This window comes from Protopterus annectens, chromosome 8.part0 (assembly GCF_019279795.1).
Source record: "Protopterus annectens isolate FY-2018-M chromosome 8.part0, PAN1.0, whole genome shotgun sequence".
In the NCBI taxonomy this organism is placed as follows: domain Eukaryota; kingdom Metazoa; phylum Chordata; order Ceratodontiformes; family Protopteridae; genus Protopterus; species Protopterus annectens.
In genome coordinates, this window is record NC_056741.1 from 1,836,630,652 (window position 1) to 1,836,646,597 (window position 15,946).

Sequence of the window (15,946 nt, forward strand, 5' to 3'; positions counted from 1 at the left end):
TTGATGTGCATTGCCTATCAATTGCTGCAGTGCAGAAGAAATGAAGCAGGGGTATGATCTGGTTCCGTGCTTCTTGTTGATGTACCACACTTCCGCCTTGTTTGTTGTTGTTTGATCACTTCTGACACTACAGTCGAGAGTCTGTGCAAGTTACCCCAAAGGAAAAGCTCTGATCTCATTACAGCTAAAGCACTGCTAAAATCCTGCTCCTCTCCAGAACATTTATGTGCATTGTGATAGTTGCCCCCGATGCTGGCCCTGGACTCCCTGATAATGCCCCCACACCCCCCGATCAAGGGAGGCATCCGTTGGTGAGAGAGCAACGGAGGAGGTGGCTGAAATGGTCTTCTTCCAGGAGCTGGGAGGATCGGTCTGGCATGAGATGCTTTTACTTTTGCAGTGAGAGAGGTATGTGTGAGACATTGAAAGTTTCCTGTACATGACCATTGACCAGGCTCCTGGAGCTGTTGTTGTTGGGTATGGAAGCAATGGGAGGAGAGTGAAGGTCCGATATCCTTGTCCCAACAAAGCTAGAAGACATGAACTAAGTGGCCAAATTTGCTGTTGTGAAGTGAAGCCTGAACAGGTATTTGTCTGAACTCCTTTTGTTTTTTAGGCTGAAAAGCATTTTATAGACATCTAAAAAAAGTATATCTGGCCAATAGATGCGAAGTGTAAGTAAACGGACTTTTCATAAATTATTGAAATACCAAAAAATACAAATGAAAGTATAATCTCCTGTGCAAAGCTGTGAGAAGCTTGGTGGGAGCAGTGTGAAGCCATAGTTCCAAAGGGTCTTGTGGAAAGGGCAGGTATGCGTCTGGACCAGCTTGGAATCCACCGCAGCGAGGGTGGCTTCCGCTACCAGTGGGTGAGCATTTTGCAAAGGACCCTGGTTCCGGCCTGAGTGCGTGAGCAGTTTCTGGAGGAATCTGGTGGAAGCGTCTGTTCGACTATGTTTCCTGATCTATCTGTTCGTCTATAAGAGCTGTCAGTTTAATAGGAAGAATGGATTGAAGAGCACCAAAAAAGAACTTTTTCCAATCTCTTGTTTTGGGATCCTGATCTGTCAAAAATGGTGAGATTTAAAGTGTTTTCTCCAGTCCCTAAAAGAACCTTTGGAAAAAGAACCTCCCTTGGATCTTACCTGATACTGGCTGGTCTGCTTTGGCTGAAGCAAAGAAAGGTTTGCAAATTGAATATGAATTTCCTGCCGGTGCCCTTTCTTTGGAATTTCATGTGGGCTGGATTTCCCTTTTTTTGGAAAGCGAAGAAAATGGATGGAATTTTTGACAGTGATGGACTGCGAAGGGGAGGCTTGAGTCAGGGATAGCCAGGCTGGGTACCTGCCTCCCTGATGGGTAGGCTGCGGACTCAGGGATGCTGAAGCTCCACCTCAGGAAAGGTGAGAAAAGGGCCCGTCAGCTAAGTCCCTTGATTGCCCTGAGGGCTACGGACCTTCTATTCCCCCTTGCCTTGGGGGTGGCCCCCCCTATTCCCACCTCTGCCGTCTACCAGAAAACGACTCACCGACCAGGCGAGGCACCTTCTGAGGGTGGGGGGGTGGCCTAGAAGAAGAACCTTCTTTCTTTCTACCAAGGGTCCAAAGTTCACCCAGCAGAAGGGGTAAGGTTCAGAAAGGGTCAGAAAAACCAGTCTGCAGCACAGTAGCCGAGGGTTTCTTTCACTTGAGGACCAAACAAGGATGATCCATCTTGCGGTTTGGGAGCTTCCGGAAATCAAAAAGGTTAGGTTCATAAAGTTGCAGTGCGCATCAGGCGTGCCCCTACGCATCCAGTACGTTCCTTCTCTCGCGGCTCCTGTTCCTCTGGGAATTCCAAAGAGCCAGCTGCGGAGGAGTGCTCTGAAAATTAGGATAGCGGTAGCCGGCTTCAAGGATACTTGGCTGACCGCAGCTGTAATGTTTTTCAACATTTCACTCGCTTATGGTCAACGCATTGATGGAAGGCGAGATGCTTCCCACAGGCATATTCAGCTAAACATCTGTAAAATGTCAGCTAGAGCGCATTTGCCTGTATCAGCCTATCCATGGACCCCTATTCCTGCCTAGCCATATGGACAGGCACCACAGAATCAGCCAGTTCTTCCTTGCACTGTGAAGGATGAGGGGTCCACTGAGAAACTCCTTTTGACCACCTTAGCAGCCAGCCGAACTCTGTGATGATAAAAACCTGTCTCCTGGGGGAGGGTGGACTTGGAGGGGGAGCAGGACATGGGGGTCCACTGACCCCACCTGCATGAGGGAGGGGCCTCCGGACACCCTGGGTGGAAGGGTGAGAGCCAAATGCTGATAGACTCAATGATTGCAAATTCGACCCTCTTGAGGTCCCAGAATTTCCCCTCTGTTTGAGGATCAGAAGGTCTGCAAATGTATTATCTTCAGAAGGGAAGGGGTGCCTCAGAATCATCAGATCTGGCCGAATGTGATCTGCTCTCAAAAGTCAGGCTGCTTCCTCTTGCACTTCCTCGAAGAGACAGGTGGAGTGAGTGCTCTTCCTCTTGCAGGAGCCTCTGAAGGTGGAAAGGGGCTCCTGAGGCAGAGGAGTAGAGTCAGGGCTCAACAGGTCCGCAAGAGGAGTGAGCAGGAGCTGGCTCAGGGCTGGCCCAGGATGAGGCGACGAAGCCTAGAGCTGAGAGGCAGGGGCAAGACTCCGCCTTGCCCGGGACGACCCCGGTCAGCCAGAGCCAGGGTCCCGCTCCAGGAGCTAGGACCCCCCGACCGGCCGACACACCAGGCGGAGGGGTGATCCAGGAGCCGAACTCACCCCTCGGCACCGGACGAGAGCACGAGGGAGGGTGGGACCTGGTCGACTTGGACACCCCTCGAGCACGCGAGAGAGTCGCGCCGAGATTCTCCATGGCTCTCAGAGCGGGACGAGGTCCAAGACCGATTGACACTCCGCAGAAGAAACTTCTGCCGACGGTTCCGCGACCGACCTTGGGACCGGCTCCCTCGACTGAGAGGAGGAAAAAGGTTGATGGACCTGGGGCAGGAGCAGAACCCTCTGAAAGGGCTCTGAACGGGAGCTGCTAGACTTGATAGTCGGAGTGTCGACTCACCACCCTCTGGTGGCTGCGGAGGAAGCCTTTCGAACCTAGAGGGAATGAAGGTCTGTGATGGGAAAGCCGGCATGTCGGTTCGGTTGGAGACCGAGCCGACCAAACAGAGGCGGTAGAGATCCCTGCTCCGGCCGGAGGGCTCCGAAGAAAGGGTTGAACAACCTCTCAGATCGGCCTCGATATCCTATCGAAGGCGAGCCGAGAATCTAGAAAGAGTGGACTAGTCGGCCGAGGCTCCAGAAGCCGCAGAATAAAGGCAAGGTTAAGCAACTCAGGGAAGGCCTCAGAAGCAACGGCCTCTCACTCCTGCATCTTTCACAGGCCCTGTTGAAACTGACTGAATCCCTCTGGTTGCTACAAAAGAAACTGATCAGGGAAGACTCTCTTTTCCGACACCTGGGGCTGAAGCCATGGCACGATCTCCTTCAGCTGCAAGGTCCTAAACAGACAGCACACACAACAACCTTGGCGTCTGTTCTAAACATTTTCAACAACAATACACCTCTTGAATCAAGACCTTTGCTATTTTTGACAAATAAAAACAACTTCTTGAAAAAAACTAACACACACCCAAAAACAGTTATAAAACAGACAAAAAATTATACAATGCAAAAAAAAAAACGGTAAGGTAAAATAAAAAAATTTTAGCAAAAAGCTAATACTCAATTTTTAAAGTTGTAAAACTACAAGGGTACAAAGTAGCCCAAGGGAGAAAAACACAGGGTTCTTAGAATAAGCAGGAAAAAATAAGGGAAGGATAAAAACGGTTAGACTACACACCGCCCAGCACTGTATTAAAATAAAGGCCGAAAAAAAAGTAACTTTCAGCTAAAAGCTAAGGCTCACAGGAAACGGTGAACCAACACCAAAAAGCTGTAAAGCAAAAAATGAAGCCTGAGGTAACTCTAGCCTAGAGGTGTGGCCAATAAGGGCGAGATAGACAATTAGAGATCTCGTAACTTTAGAGTGGAACAGAATAGTAATTATGCTCGAACCTCAGGCGAATAGAACCCACTCGAACAACTTAACGCCGAAATTAAAAAACTGCAAAGGCAAATTAAAGCATACCAAAAAGTCAGCAATATAAACCAGTATACTGCATCTTGGTTGGAAATACAGTTATTCAAATGCATATCTAAAACAATTATCTTGTCAATCATATTATAAACACTCAACATGTCGGGCAAAAAAATCTCATAGACTCAATATCATCCCAACTCATTATATAAAACAATTATTAAATTACTTGCAATTGTGCTTTCAGTTCCTCATCTAATAAGCTACACAGTTTTAAATCATCAACAAAGAGAATAATAATTTGTCCTTTATCATGTGTTAATTGCAAAGTGATCTGCCACTGTTTTATGGTCACTATACTGTAGCTGATCAGTGTACGACATATCTTATACATTTTTAAGCACTCTTTTATCCATAAATGTGGGATACTATCAAATGTGTTTTTGTAGTCAATCCATGCCATACTTAGATTCTTCCCCTTTTTACAGTTCTCCATTATGACTTTATTCAGCAACAGATGATTCTTTGTTCCATATGACTTTCTTTTGGTTTGCTTTCTTATTAGGTAGTTAGCGAAATGATCACTTAGGGTATCTGGAAGGGTACCTGAGGTAAAGATTTTAAGAGGCATACAAGTAAGAATCCAGTCAATTAATGTTCCATTAGTGTTATTTTTATTATAATGGGTGCAAGTGGTGATTAGCTGTGAGAAATCAAAGGGATTTATTGATTGGTTACATGAGTCAGAGGAGAGACAGACAAAATTAAAATCACTCATTATGTACTTTTCTTGGAAGATGTTGGATGAGACCCAGCAGAAGAAGTCTTCTGCAATACAAATATTATTAAAAGGTGGCAAATAAGCACCTATGATAGATAATGTCTTGTTTTGGTTGACTGAGGGTAGAGATGCAAAATTCTGCCTTACCAAATTGTGAATGATTTAGTAGTGAAGGAGTAAGCTGTATATAATTTTTGCATAGTACTGCAATTCCATCCGCCCTGTTATTTAGCTGTCTTTTCTTAGTATACAACAGTTTGGGGGTAGAATTTTATTGTTTCTTTTTTCAGCCAGGCTTCAGCTAGTACTACTACATCTGCAGAATATATTGTGTTATTTTATTGCAGATACTTCTAATGTTTATATGTGTAATGTTAACAGAAGAACAAGTAGTGTTACACTGTACTGGAAGGGTATGGTTTGTGGGGGTTGTAAAGTTAAAGGTTTGCAGAGATGTGGATGGTCCAGGGTTTTTATGGATGCCGTCACTGAGTTTTAGTTTAGGAGAGATATGTTGGTTGGAGGATAAGTATTTCATTTTAATTTTAATTTTTAATTTGAGCTTATGAACTATGGGGTTGTATGGGTTATGTTTGAAAAAGTCTGTGATATTTGGAACATATGAGGTGGATGTTATCTTGGGTGACGTAAGGGTTAAGTATGCTGCATCACGTTAGATAGTACAACTAAGATGGTAATGGGTTGTAAGGAAATGTGAAGGAAAAGGTGTTAAGTGGATGAGCAGCAGAAGTGAGAGTCACAGAATGGCATCATGGTGGTTAGTTGTAGAATGATATTTTAACAACTTTAGGGATATAGGGGGTGGAAAAAGAAGGGTGATTTATTGAAGTGCTGGTATTTAACATCATAGGAAATATTTTATGATATACATATATATATATATATATATATATATATATATATATATATATATATATATATATATGTCCTTTTATGGCTGCTTCTAACTCTCCTGATTCTCACCCTACTAATCCTAAGAAACCTGATAGGTTCTAAAAGTTCCCCGAGGATTTTCAAGTTTATATATATATATATATATATATATATATATATATATATATATATATATATATATATATATATAGGGTCTATGTTTCAAAACTTAGAATATTCTAATATCGAACCCTATTCAGCGAAAGATGAAAACATCGAACATACATAACAGCGAATTTTTTCCTAGGGAAAAAACTTGCTGTTCCAAAACACATACACACAACACAAGCACACCAAACAAACAGCAATCCACACACATACAGCTAAAATCTTACACCTAACCCTACACTAAACTATACACAAACCACTAACTATCCACTTACCTTAACCCAAACCCTAACCCTAAGATCCATCACTATCGCACACTCACCCAAGCCCTAACCCTAACTCGCATACCCTGCCCTAACCCTCCCGTCCACACAATCGCACACATACCTAACCCGCACCCTAACCCTAACTTCCCTAACCCACACTCAATCGCACACTTACCTGAACCTGACCCGTAACTCTCTACCACAGCACTGAAAATACTGAAGCAACAGAAATGGACAACCAAATTCTTTCCCTAGGAAAAAAATTGTTTTTCTGTTGCTTCAATATTTTCATCTTTCGCTGAATAGGGTTTGATATTAGAACATTCGAAGTTTTGAAACTTCGATGTTCTAATATAGACCCATATATATATATATATATATATATATATATATATATACACATATTGGTGGTAAAAAACAATACAAGAAATTGTTGTGATTACAGTCACTGGGATTCTACACATTTTTACACAGAATAACATAGCTATTATGCAATTTAAAACAATATAAAGCCAACACAAATTGGGTTAATTACATTCTTGAGGAGATGAGATTTATATGGAGAGATTAGAGGAGACAAAGTGAGAGAAGTACAGTAGGGGGAAAGCTGGTGCTTTTAAGTAGTGATGTTTGATTGCAAGATGGATGAAGAAGAGGTTTAGGAGGGGTGGGAGCAGGAACATCAGGATTAAGATTTTGGGTAGTCTGAATATGGGGGGAAAGAGAGGTCACTTACCCCCAAATACCAGTATGACTCAGTCATAGTCCATGTCAGCATGAATGACACGAGATGTGCATCCCTGAGCTATATGAAGAGAGACATGATTGAGCTCCCAGAATATGTGTCAGAAGCAGGAAAGAGCCTAGTACTGAGCAGCACTACACCATCTCCGAAGATGATGCCACAATACCAATAGGAAAGGATCGACTTTACCAATTGGCTTAGCAAGTGGTGTCAGTCTAAAGGGGTCCAATATTTGTTAGCTTGGGAGGATATGGTTGACAGGTCATGCTGCTTTGCCAGGGATGGTCTTCACCTGTCAGCATTAGGTTTTCAGATATTGGCCAAAACATTATTCACCTCTATAGTGCCAAATAGACAAACCTTCCGACTAGCAAAAGTTGTTCAGTTCAAGCAAAAGGTGTTACTGCTCAATGCTAGGAGTCTGAACAAGAAACTGCACTCCCTAGAAGCATTCCTCAGCCTGGAGAATGTTAACATCTGTGCAGTTACTGAAACATGGTTCAAAGCCACAGAAAGCACTCTGGCTATGGATGGCTATAATGCCTTTCATACGTACTGAACATGAAAGAGCAAAAGGTGGAAGTGTATCTATCTACATAAAGGATAAGCACACCTCATGGCTGTTCAGACAATATCTAGGGATCTAAACCTAGTCAGTTACTCAAACAAAAATGCTGGAGAGACAGATATGTATTACAGAGATTACCTCTTCTTTCGAACAGGCTTCCTATTTCCATTAAATATAGCCCTTCCCTAGTACTCCTCAAATGCAATTTGGATCAATGGATGGGGAATTACAAATTCACAGCTGGGGTACTGCCTATGTCCCTTATGGACATGAGCAGTGCTTTTAAAACACACAAAAATGTCATAGGTTAATAAAAAATAAATAAAAAAAAGCAGTAGATGTTCTAGTCTAATTAACCTGTTTACACATCAGAATGTTTCAATTTTAATATTGGGTTAATAGACACAGAATCTTTCAAGCCAGGAAAACATGTAACATTGAACCTTAACTGCCATTTAAGTTCACATTTGTTGAGATGATTATAAATAAATATGTATTTTTTTTTTTATTAACGTGACATTTTTCTGTGTTATAAAAGCACTCACAGTTCTTGGAGTTTTTAGCTCTAATGAAGTTTGTAATGACAGGAATGAAAGTGCTTAACTGGATTTTAATCTCATGGTTTTATTTTTGTATTTTTTATGAGTTTAGGCTATAAAACTGAATTTTCTTCACAGTGTGTCATTGGTTCCTTCGGATTAAGAGCTTCTGTGGTTTGTCCTATCTGTGTAAGATTACTAGTTTGTTGTTAATCTTAGAAATGAATAAATGAAAACAGTGTCATAAAAAAGTAAAGTGTTTGTCTTCTATGACATCCATAAAGTGATATGCAAATCTCTAAAATAATCTACTGTAAACAATAAATGATTTTTTAAACATATTATAAATACTGAATGCAGGAAACCTCTGTTTATGGGAAGGAATACAAACCATGCTACAGGTGACAATTTTTTTCTACTGAGATGGAGTCAGGACAGACTTTTGGAAGTTGATAGTGAACCCCAAACTTTGAAGAAGAGAGATGGTGAACTCCAGATCCTGTAACACGTGACTGGGAAAAGGCACTTTAAGCAATAGGTCATCTAGATAAGGAAAAATCTGAATGTCTTGGAGCTTGCAGAAAGTGAACACAGCAGCTAGGCATTTTAAGAATACCTTTGGGGCAGCAGAGTGGCCAAACGGCAAAGTAGTAAACTGAAAATGAAAGGAAGACACAGAGAAATGTAAAAACCTTCCAGAAAGGGGATGAATAGGGATATGAAGAGAAGTATCCTTCAGATCTAAAGATGTCAGAAAAGCCTGGGATAATAAAGAGGAAACCGGGTTTGAAGTGTAAGCATGCAAAAAGAAGGGGCCTTGATGAAGCTGTTGAGCCAGAAGAGATCCAGACTAGGTCTCCAAGTGTCCTCCTTTTGAGGACTCAAAAACATCCTGGAATAAAATCCCTTTCCCACCAGGGATGAGGGGGCAGGTTAAATGGTTCCTTGATTCATCTGGGACCCTAGAACCTCTAGGAAATGAGGAAGTTGATCTACAGGAGGTTGAGGAATCTCTGAAAAAGGAGGGAGAGACTTCCACACCATGAAGTAACCCTGACAGATGAAAGAAAGAACCCAAGCGTCTGAAGTGAGGATATGCGATTTTGGAAGACAAAGGGAAAGCCAAAGGGACAAAGGAACCTGGTCTAAAAGAAGGTGGGGGGTGAATTGTCAAACAGAAGCAGTCTTGTCAGATAAAGGAGGCTTCTGGGCCACAGAAATCTGAGAAGCCTTAGCACTGGGGCCTCCCTACCACCCTTCCTGACCTTGGAGGCCTGGTAGGGTTGCATGTGAACAAAAGCAGATCTGGAAAGATAATTCCTCTGTCACTTAGAGATAGGAGAGACAAAAATATGTTTAAGGTCCTGCAAGGTTTTGTCTTTCTCTTGAAGAGACATAAACATATCAGCACAGCAGTCCCAAAAAGATGTTTATTATCCAAAGGAGCAACCAATAAATTGACCTTAATGTCCTCAGGTAGAGACTAGAGATGAAGCCAAGAATTACGCCTCAAGACAGACCCAAAAGCTGCAACCCTGGAAGAGGCATCAGCAGCATCACAGCTACACTTAATAGAGTGGCGAGCCACTTGAGAAACAGAACCTAAAATAGATAAAGCAGAGGATTTGCCTTCAGAATCAGGGAGGTCAGAAATAACCTGACAAGCTTCAGCAATCTAGGCCATGGCATACCTGGTCATGTGTGTCTGGTAATTAACACCCCAAAAGGCCAAAGCAGAAGCAGTGTAAACTTTCTTACCAATACTCTCTATTGTTCTACTATCCTTATCAGAAGGTTAAAGTATGGAAGACGGCAAAAGCTTAGAAGTTTTGTCAGAAGAGGCTGACACTACAGCAAAATAAGCAGAAGGGCATTTAAATAAAACTTGACAATCCTTGTGGACCTTATAGAAACTATTAGATTTTTTTACGATCAGTAGGCTAAGAATCAGCCGTAAAAGTATCTAACAAGGCAGCCAGCACAGTAGGAACTGCTGATGTTTTCGGAGTACCCACCTTAAGCAACTGATAATATCTTTTCTGAATATCAGACACTTGAATCCCACTTAAAGTATTCCATCATAGCAATTGTGTCCCCAAAGGACAATTCCTCAAAAGGAGACTCAGGGCTAGCAGACTCCTCTTTATCAGAACCATAAGCCAAAGGCAAAGGCATGTATGAAGAATAGGGAAAGACTCCTCATCAGACACTAAATCCTCGTCCAAGAAATCCAGTTCCCTAAGCTGTTTAGAAGGGGTAAAGGTCCACAGAGGAGTAGGTACCAAAACCCCTTGAGGAGGCTTTATGGCAATCAAGGCAGAAAACAAGCCCTGAATAAACTCTTGCCATTCCTTTGAGGATCCTTAGGATGCCAGAAACATACTTCAGATTTTTTCTCTTTTCTTGGAAGGTGCATCAGCCCAAACTAACACTGGAGGTTCTACCCGCTGGCAAGATTCGATAAGAGAATCTGGAACCTCCTCCCCAACCAATATTTGTGGAATCCATCTAGGACCTCCAAGATAATCAACCACAGTTCCTCTTGACGTCTGGAGCAGATGCCTGCAAAGCTTCAGAGGACATGCAAAAAGACAGATCCATGCCGGCCTCCAGTGGGGTCGTGGTACAAGAATTTGATATAGATGCCAAACATCCTACAGAGTTCTTACCCAATTCTAGAAGGATTTCCAGTAGAGGTTGTACAGCTAAATAATCTGGTCAAGACTGCTTGGCCTTCTTACCTAGCAGGAGTATCTTGAGGTTAAAGGATTCTGCTATGGTATCCTGGGCTAACTGTTTAAGCTGTTGGTTTTCAAGATAAATGGCCAGGGAAGAAAAATGGTTTCTGAGTATCTTAGGTGCAAATACCTTACAGATCCTACAAAAGGTATGGTAATAGGAAGCACCCAAACAAAAAAGACACTGTATGTGACAATCCTTATGGGGAATCTGCATCCCATACTGACATTTTCCATTCTCAGATTACATGAACTCTAGGTAGCAAAAAAAAAAAAAGACTCTAATGGGGCACTTATCTAGTGGCTAAGTATTCAGTACAGCAACAACGCATTCAGACCAACTAGCAATAATGACTTTTGAACTGGCGGCAAAAAAATTCTAGGTAGTTGCATGCGTATGTCCCTTTTATGCCGTACGTTCTGTGAAGGGAGCATAAGTGTGATATGCAGCTCATACAAGACCATTAGGCTTTTGTATACAGGCTGAGCATTGGGCTGCCCTGGGTGAGAGATCCCTTCTATTTTGGATATAGCAACAGTGATATAGAAGAACATCTTACATATTTTTTTTATTTATGGTAAGGATGGCAGATGCATAAAGTTATCTTTTGAATAGAGTTTTTGACTAAAGAACACTTAGAAACTCATGAATGGCTGAGAAGGAGCATAAGCTTCTTATAGTTAAGAAAATTAGGAACCATGCTGTGGAATAAAAATGACCAAACAGCCAACCACATAGTTAGTGAATGGGACAGAAGAAATATTCCAAGTGGTCATTACCAACTGCACAATGCAATTTTTTTAAGAAAGCACACAGGCTTACACAGACATGCACACACACACACACACACACACACACACACACACACACACACATTTTATACAATACTAAATATTGCAAAATGTCTTGAAATTTACCCATACTTAGTTTGCTCTACCACCTTGGTAATCAAAGTACCACAAGCCTACAGGGCATCATTCTAAGTGTAACGTGTACAGAGCACACTGGTTCTACACAGCTGTGTATACTGCATTCCCTGTGATAGTGTATCTCTGTCTCACTAAGCATGTCTGATACACAGCACACTGATTCAACACAACTGTTTCCCACTGGTTCTACACAGCTTTGCATACTGCATTCCCTGTGATGTTGTATGTCTTCCTAAGCATGTATGGTACAGAGCACACTGGTTCTACACAGCTGTATATACTGCATTCTCTGTGATGCTGTATTCTGTCTCTCTAAGTATGTCTGGTACAGAGCACACTGGTTCTACACAGCTGTGTATACTGCATTCCCTATGATGCTGTATGTCTTCTAAGCATGTCTGGTACAAAGCACACTGGTTCTACTCAGCTGTGTATACTGCATTCTCTGTGATGCTGTATGTCTGTCTCCATAAGTATGTCTGGTACAGAACATACTAGTTCTACACAGCTGTATATACTGCATTCTTTGTAATCCTGTATGTCTGTTTTCCTAAGTATATCAGGCACAGAGCATACTGGTTCTACACAACTGTGTATACAGCATTCTCTGTGATGCTGTATGTCTGTCTCCCTGAGTATGTCGGACTCAGCTGTGTATACTGCATTCTTTGTGATGTTGTGTGTCTGTCTCACTAAGCATGTCTGGTACAAAGCACACTGTTTCCACATAGCTGTGTATACTACATTCTCTGTCATGCTGTATGGCTGTGTCTCCCTAAGCATTTCTGGGTTCTGTACAATACCTTGCAGCCATTCCTGCAATCCTGCATGTTGATCCAGTAATTCTCATGGTTCCAGATACTCTCAATGCCAAGAAACATCTCATCTGTTGTTCTGTAACTCTGTCCTGTAAATGGGTCAATGAAAAAATGTTCAGCTACTTCTCGCTTTCCTGCTAGAACCAAAACCCAGCAGTGTACTCTCAGGCCATAAAGTGGGTCATGTTCTGGCTTCTCCAACTCCTAAAAACAAAAGAAAATGAGGTAAAGTTTCTTCCAAGGTATCACTAACAGGCAAACAGATATGAAACTTATTTGACATTTTTATCACAAATTATAAATGTTGGTCGTGCAGAGCTGAAAGAAACAAGGAAAAAAGGTAATGTAACATTGTTCCATTACTATTTTTCATTAAAGCAACAGCTTTTCATCTGTTAAAAAAATGGCTGCCTGATTTCATGATGACCAGTGCGAGTTATGGATTATTAGGTACTGAGTTCAAATTTTGTTGTGGTGTCTCACTCCACTCTCAGATTTGCAAGTGAGGCCGTGTGCTCATTTTCCATGTGACAAAAATAAAGATGCAGGTCCTTGTTTTCAACAGTTTTCAGAACAAGTAAAAAAAATGATAAGCAGGCAAGAGTCACAAATGCAGAACAACATGCTATAATGAGGGACTCCATGATGGCTGAACACTGATCAACATATTGATTAGAGTTCTACCAGTTTGAAAAATTAAACTGTAGAAAAAAGACTATAAAAGCTATCATCATGGGTAAAATTTAGTTAGCTAGGAATTACACATTTTTGGATGCCAGTAAAGTAGAAACTTGGAGAAAGTAATAGAAAATATACCAGAAAAGGTCATCACCCTAGCTGGGAAGAATCTTGTAATTGCTCAACAAAAGCAGTTTAAGTTTCAGCTTTAACGCAGGAGATTCCTTCCGGTAATTTAGATTAAAAATAAATCAGATGTACCCAGAGGTGTTTAAAATAAGTGAAACATTGAAGGAATACATACAGCTAACATACTAAAAGTGAACAAGAGAGATAAAATGGACAAGAGATACAAAGAAGATGGTCAGATATAAAACACTACAATAAACAAATTATGTTATGCATCATTTATTTTCCAGTGGCCATAAATCAGGGATAACACATATGTATGCAATATTGCTGAAGTGAGAAGATCAAGTTTCTAAAGAAACTGCACATAACTACAACAAGTGTCCTGTTCCTGACCTCATCTCACAGCCCTTCTAACACTACATTCCCCTTTAAACACATCTGTATTCTTCCTCAACTATTCTTTCTGGAAATACATTTGAACTGTTTTATCAGTGTTTCTACAAAATATTTCCTTAGGTCTGATTTAAACTGTATGTCCATCAGTTACGAGTCAGGTCATCTATTGTTTTCCTGCCCCTTCTGCCTAGATGTATATCTTCAAATTATTTGTATAGGAGTTTGGGCACCCAAATTATAGTCCCCTTCATTGTTTCTAATAAACAGAGCTTTTGTCTGATTAGTTATTCCAATAGGTTTCTCATCCCGGTATCCTTAACATACTGATTGCAGTTTTTGTCTCCTTTCAATAGTCATTGCACCCTTCATTTCATTAGACATAGACAACTGTGCAGACTTTTCCAAATGATTCCTGACTAGTGCCTGATATAGGGACAATATTCCATCCCTTTATCTTGAGTCCTTCTCACATGCTCTACACTACAACATCCCATTGACTACACCTGCCATTCTCTTTCACTTTTCTTGGTGGCTCATCTTCCTTGTAATTTTTATCTCAAAGCCCTTTTGCCATTAATTTTACATTCCACCCCCTAGCAAGCAATCCAGCTTAGGACTGTCTTTCTAATAATTTCCTTGGTCATCTAATTTTTCTCCCTAGTTACTTTTGGGTTCGATAAATGCTGTCTCTCAACCAGTTTGTCCCCTTACTGCCAGCCCCACTAACTGCTAGATAGCTAACCTTCCTCTGTACTTTTCCCACCTCTTCAGCTCACCAGCAGCTCTACCCTACTTTCTCTGTTGTGCAACAGCCTGATCCAGCCCATAAGTACAACATAATAGACTCCTCCCTTCCCTCCTTATAATTTCTGAAAACTAAGCCTTGGGATGACCATAAGGAACATATCCCAGCCAGCTTTGCTCTTTGTCCGGGCCTCTGTAATTCAACCACACTCACACTCCTTTCCCAGTCTGTTATCAATGCTTGCACTGTAAATATCCATCTCCAGGCCTTTAGAACTGCTCATTCACAATTCTCTCCAACTGTGTTAGCTGCAGTGCCCAATCACTGTGATGCCTCTGCCATCTATGCTACCTCAATTCATCCATGTATCCTGTTTAACCATAATCCTTCCATTAGCCTTTGTGCCTCCTTGTCTCACTGACCCTCTTTCATTAATGTTGCCTCTTGAGGGATGAAATGTAGTCTCTTTGTACTAAACATGGCTTCATCTTCACAAGGGCCCCAGATCTTCCTGAATTCTGCATCCCCTCTTCCTCCATTAATTCTCCTGCCAGCAGTTCTTACTGCCTAATTCTAATAACATGCACTGCAGAGTCTTGACAATGGGAGAACTTCACAAAAGCCTAACAAACTACTTTATTCTCACTACCTTGCTACAAAAGTTCCCTGGTTCTTCCTTAACATGTTCTTTAACAGGTTATTATTGCCACACAGACCATTAAGTGGTGGTAACCCAAGCCTTCTGTGGCAAACCACGAACATGAACTGGCCTGTCCTGACCACAGCTAGTACTTAGATGTTGCCACCCCTTGCTATGTTACCCCCACCCCCAATATGCCTATTCTTCAGACACAATCTCCTGTTGCCAGACCCCACACTGACCCAACTAGTCATTCCCTCTCTCTCTCACGCACATTCTTTTCCAGCTAATGTTATTTCCTCTCCCTTTCTAGCAGTCTGTTCACTTCCTCCCTTATCTAGTCTTTCCATTTCAACATCCTGTCCACTTTGCCTTTCTGGTTCCTCCTTGGATAAGTTAACTCCTTTGTCATCTCAACCTATATCTGAGATTATTATCCCTTCTTACAAATTGTCTCCCTTACTCATCTATACTCCCTTTACAACCTCAGCCTAAGTGCTGCCTAGGTCCTTCTTATCCTACTTGCTCAATCTTTTTCTTCTCTTCTTGTGCATGAAATACCCACCTTAGTATGGCAATTTTTTCCTTAACCTACTTTAGTCCTTATTTCTGCCAACATTTTCCTTAACTGCAATGCCTGCACCTGCAGGTTCTCCAGCTACCAGTGCACGACACACATACAGCCTCCTCACAGTTCCCTTAATCTGATCCACATTCACATCCCAAAGCACACGAGAAAGTTCTGCTCCATCCTCCCAACTTCCCACAAAAAGGAAAATTCCATATTTTTGTAAAGGTCTTCATTGCATG

General features: G+C 41.7%; 1 protein-coding gene across 2 annotated transcripts in view; it reads right to left on the bottom strand.

The window, feature by feature from the left end:
• The window catches only part of DRC7 (dynein regulatory complex subunit 7), a 1,455,099-nt gene that overhangs the window by 1,066,919 nt on the left and 372,234 nt on the right, over window positions 1–15,946 (bottom strand). For both annotated transcript variants that reach the window (XM_044081324.1, XM_044081326.1), the window contains exon 7: window positions 12,531–12,749. In XM_044081324.1, coding sequence (XP_043937259.1) covers window positions 12,531–12,749 — 219 coding nt within the window. The remainder of the gene's footprint in view (window positions 1–12,530; window positions 12,750–15,946) is intronic.